This window comes from Orycteropus afer, unplaced genomic scaffold (genome assembly GCF_000298275.1).
Source record: "Orycteropus afer afer isolate SDZICR_OR568_19922 unplaced genomic scaffold, OryAfe1.0 scaffold00294, whole genome shotgun sequence".
NCBI classification, from domain to species: domain Eukaryota; kingdom Metazoa; phylum Chordata; class Mammalia; order Tubulidentata; family Orycteropodidae; genus Orycteropus; species Orycteropus afer.
In genome coordinates, this window is record NW_006921881.1 from 3,694,754 (window position 1) to 3,699,799 (window position 5,046).

General features: G+C 41.2%; 1 protein-coding gene across 1 annotated transcript; it reads left to right on the forward strand.

The window, feature by feature from the left end:
* The first annotated feature begins 1,044 nt into the window (after positions 1-1,044).
* Positions 1,045-3,096, forward strand: UBD (ubiquitin D). Its single transcript, XM_007951437.1, has 2 exons — positions 1,045-1,071; positions 2,626-3,096. Exons 1-2 carry the CDS (start codon positions 1,045-1,047, stop codon positions 3,094-3,096), a joined length of 498 nt encoding a protein of 165 aa, XP_007949628.1.
* The last annotated feature ends 1,950 nt before the right edge of the window (positions 3,097-5,046 follow it).

A 5,046-nucleotide genomic window follows, 5' to 3' on the forward strand; every position in this document is an offset into this window, starting at 1 on the left:
TCTTAATCCAAATGTCAAGAGCAAAAGAGTGAGCAGCATCTTGATGTTTTCTCTGAAATTGTACCAGTGGGGAGAGGCTGGGGCAAAAGTGGGGAAATAGAGACACTGTGTGTGAGAGTGGATGTGGCTGATTGTGTTGGCTTGTGATTGGTGTGTAGAAAGTGGGAGTCAGCATTTGATTTTTGGTTTAAGATTGTTTTCAAGTAGTGGGCTTGGTTTGCAGATTTTAGGACCGGGTCGGAACTGTGTTAGAGAACTCAAGACCCAGGATTCCAAACTTCTTTGTAAAAGACAATTTTTAAACAAAGTTTTCTGAGCCTAGAAGGCACTTAGGAATCTTCTCCAATCATCTCATCATATGTACTAGGAAACCAGCATCTAAGGAAGTAAACAGATTTGCCCAAGGTATTATGCCGAGTGGTATCCCTAGGACTTGAACTCATGTCTCTTCTCAGTCTGGGATTATTTATCCTATGTCCTCTAAAAAATGTTACATATTCTGTCAGCCCATTGTGAATAGGCTGGTCACAAGTTACAATATTCTATAACAACATTGACTGTCCTGTCCTGGGCACCCCTGCTCTCAAGAAGTTCTCTGATTCTGACTGATGGAGGCTCGTGAAAACATCAAGGGAGGACTACCGAGCACAAAAGAACTTCATATTAGTGAGGGTTTAGGGATGAGGATAGAACAGTCACAAATCAGGAGTGGAAGTGAGGATGTAGGGTCTTAATCAGGGAAAATTCAGGGCCAAAAGGACCACCCCATGTTTGGAATGAGGAATGGAAACAGACTGATTGATGGATAAGTGTCTGAATAGAAAGTATTTTTTCTTTCTTTCTTTCTTTCTTTTTTTTTTTTTTTAATTTAACTGATGTCACCTCAGCAAAAGTGAAACAAGGTTTCTGAGAACATGTAAGAACAAAGGGCACAACAATATCTCCAGGCAGGGGATTTCCAACTCCATTGCTTTCATATAAGCTCGACTCCACGTCCCTTCTCTCAGTCCCTTCTCTTCTGTTTCTGCTCTCTTGACTGCACTCATGGCTTCCAATGGACCCTGCCTCTGTGTAAGTTGGGATTTGATAAAAGGGACGGGGAAAGGAAAAGAATCTCTGAGAGAGAGAGAAAAAAAAAGAGATCTCAGGAACTGGATGTGGGGTAGTACTTGGGAAGGCAGTGTGGTTGGGAGGGTGTCTTGAAAGAGGAGATAAGAATTGACATCTGCATAGTGGCAAGAAGGGACCTGTGGAGAAAAGCTGTTTTAAGAAGTTGTTCTTTGTGTCAGACCTTGGATACCAGCCAGTGTTTGGGAGAAATTGTAGGGAATGAGGGTGCTAACTAGGGCTGGCAAGATTTGAAATTATGGAAATACTGTCTTGAGCCTCCTTTATATCCTATTTAGAGATCCAGGGCTCTTAAACATGAGCTTCTTTCAGCTACCAAAAGAACCAGACTTCGTCTCACCTATTTTGGTCATGTTGTAAGAAGGGACCATTCCCTGGAGAAGGATGTCATGCTTGGTAGGGTGGAGGGTCGATGAAAGAGGGGGAGGCCTTCAACGAGATGGATTGATATGGTGGCTGCGATGATGGACTCAAGTATAGCAGGGATTGTGGGGCTGGCGCGGGATTGGGCAGTGTTTCGTTCTGCTGTGCATGGGGTCGCTATGAGTCGGAAACGACTTGACGGCACTTAACAACAACAACAACAACAACCAAAAGAGCTTCACAAAACTCATTTATCTTAAGTTGTTAATGACCTAACACAGTACATTACATAAGAATATGCATTATGAGGAGAACCTGGGATGAGGGCAATGTTTAACACTTGAGTGAAAGAATGTCAAACAGCATCCATGACACCTAGGTCCATGACTCCTAGGTTGGGAAGATAGTTTTGAATGGGGCCTAAGGGATGTCTTTCTAGGCTTTCAGGTGACAGCATAGGGGTGAACTTCCCCATCTTTCAGAATTTTCATGTTATTGAAGACTTGGATATAGTTTCTACCTTCTATGAGTGAAGTCTGGTCTAATTTAAGGAGATCATATGCTACAATAGGCAGATACAAAAACACAAGGAACACAGATTAACAAGTAACGTTGAACATAGTGCCACTGCAATATGTGTATTATCATTACAAAACAATGGACATTAAAAAGGAAACTAACAGTACAGAGGTAAAGTGTCCTAATCTGGGTTTCCTTCTAGAGTAGTCAAGGGAGACAGCCTCATGAGTATCCACTGAGGCCGGCAAGTCTTGGAAACTGTTTAGGAGTTGATTTTAGAGGCTAGTGTACATCTTTTGAAGCTTTGCAGTTGGATTTACTTTTTTGACAACTGACAAGTATTATCTGGATAAGAGGTAGGGAAATAATGCTAACAATTGTTAATTATATTTTAGGATGAAGAAGAGATTTGGTTATAGATGAATGAGACTTACTTTCTTGTTTTTATTATAACTAGGAAATTCCAAAAAAGAAGTTGCAAGAAAGTGAAGGACACAGATATTTGGGAAGGAGTGGGAAGACCTGACAGGCAGGGGAAGGGCAAGAGCAATTAAGGCGGGGGATTGGGAGGTGTAAGGGATGGCAGACATTTTAAACCATCATTTCCCTGCCCAGGTGAATGTCCATTCTGAGGAATGGAAATTGATGACCTTCACTGCCAACCAAGGTGACAAAGTAAAGAAGATCAATGAACACATCCGGTCCAAGACCAAGATTCCTGTGCAGGACCAGGTCCTTCAGCTGGGCTCTAAAACTCTCATGCCTCTGAGTAGCCTTTCATCTTATGTCACCAACAAGGATGAGATCATCCACCTCACCCTGAAGGTGGTGAAGCCCAGTGATGAGGAGCTGCCCATGGTTCTGGTGGAGTCAGGTGACGAAGGGCAGAGGCACCCCCTCAAGGTGCGGCGGTCCAACTCAGTGGCCCAGGTGAAAAAGATGATTGAGATGAAGACGGATATAACACCTGAGACCCAGATTGTGACTTGCAATGGAAAGAGACTGGAAGATGGGAAAACCATGGGAGATTATGGCATCAAGAAGGGCAGTGTGCTCTTCCTGACATACCACTGCATTGGGGGGTGACCTCTCTCAGGGTGGGGTGATACCAGGAGCAAAAGAGCTTTCCTTTTAACTTTTACTCACTAAACATAGTCTATGATAGTTTTCCAGATTTATTGAGAAGGAAATAAATAGGATAAGATGTGGGATGAGATAGAGAGGGAATACTTTCCCAACTTTGTGATATTTTGATTCTAACACAATGATTAAGTGGCTTGATTGTGTATAAGGTGTTACTGTGAATAGAAAATGAATCACTGGGGTATACTAGAGACAGCATTCAAAGTCAGCTTACAATTTAATTTTTCCTTGGTGGCTCTGATTTGTAGAAAAACTCCCATTTCCTTTCCTATCTGACGAGATAGTAAGCTTTAGGTTAGGATCAGGTTTTATTAATTTCTGTGTTCCTATGAATGTTTAGCTCAGTGCTGTATCTATAATATCTAGTAAGTATTCAACTGAACTTAGTTTTCACCTATAGAGAACAATAAATGAATTGTTTTGAAGTGAATTAATCCTCTGATGAGATTACAATCTAACTCATAAAGAATTTAGAAATTCAATTAAACTGCTTCTCTCTTTATTGAAGTGTGTTTGTTGTGAAATGAAGCTTGATGCAAATGCTCACCCTATATATGTGTCTATTGTTTGGCTGGAGTCCTTAGGAGTGAGTTCAGTTCCAGGCCTAAAAGGTAACTAGAGGCCATAGTCTCAGGGGTTTCATCAGGCTCTATCAGACCAGTAAGCCAGTCTTACTTTATGATTTTCACATTCACTATTCTTAATTTAAAAATAATAATTCTTTAATTTTTTATTTGTCAGAGAAAAAGAATCCTCCTCAAAACATCATGTTTATATGAGTCTCTCATTTTAACCTCACTTTGTTTTTTATTTGAGTAGATTCTGCCTACCTTTCAGTTAACAGCTGAGTGCTTGACCATTTGTGCCAGCAGGGAGCCTTTTAACTTCACTGTTGTTGTTATGTGCTGTTGAGTCGGACCCAACTCATAGTGACCCCTCCTTGGGATTCTGAGGGATTATCACTACGGAAGTAGATTGCCCCATATTCCTTCTGAGGAGTGGCTGGTGGGTTTGAACCATCAGCCTTCTGGTTAGCAGTCAAGTGCCTTAGCCACTATGCTACCAGAGCTCAACAAGGTTCTGGTGTGGGACTGCCTGGCTTTGAGTCTTGGTCTGCCATTTCTAAGCTGAGCAACCTTGGTCATGCTACTTAACTTGTTTGTGCCTTAGTTTCTTCATTAGTAAAATGAAGTCAGGTTAGTGGGTTAAGCACACAAAGCTCTTAGAATAGTGGTCTATAAATATTAACCATTTCCAGCCTCATTTCACAAATGAGGAAAGAGATTTTTAGAGGGATCCTACACTGGTAGTGACTAAACTGGGATGTAAATTCATATCCCCCTTCAACTACTGACTTTGATGTTTCCTCATCAGCATATTAGGTAAGAGTCTTATTTTATATATTAGGATGTTGTTGTTGTGTTGTTGTTGTTATGTGTCATTGAGTCGAATCCGACTCATAGAGATCCCTCCTTGGGTTTCCGAGGTGGTATCACTATGGAAGTAGATTTCCTAACCTTCCTTCCAAGGATATATTAGGATAGGAGATGATGTTAAGTAACTTGCCCAAAGTCAGACAGTTTGTAAATACTTATCGGGATTCAAACCCAAATCTGACAGATTCTGAGGTCCTTGTTATTTTTACAAACCAGACTCTATTATGCTAGGGATGGTGGAGAATAAAAGGACATGCAAATCCTGAACTTTTTTTCTAGATAATCTGACAGCTTTGGGGTCATATAGAAGATTAATAAAATGCAAGATTCATGCTTTTGGTGCAATGGTGGCTACTGATGTTGAGTTATGAGAAGTCAAATTCTCTAATGCTGTGATCAGACAGAGACACACCAGCTCAGACATGCAAGCCCTAACCTATTCCCCTCCAAACATGCC

Excerpts from the sequence above, each read along its gene's own strand:
- UBD (XM_007951437.1), top strand. The coding sequence starts at position 1,045 with ATGGCTTCCAATGGACCCTGCCTCTGT. Across the intron at positions 1,072-2,625 it reads CCAATGGACCCTGCCTCTGT|GTGAATGTCCATTCTGAGGA; the intron begins GTAAGTTGGGAT and ends TTCCCTGCCCAG.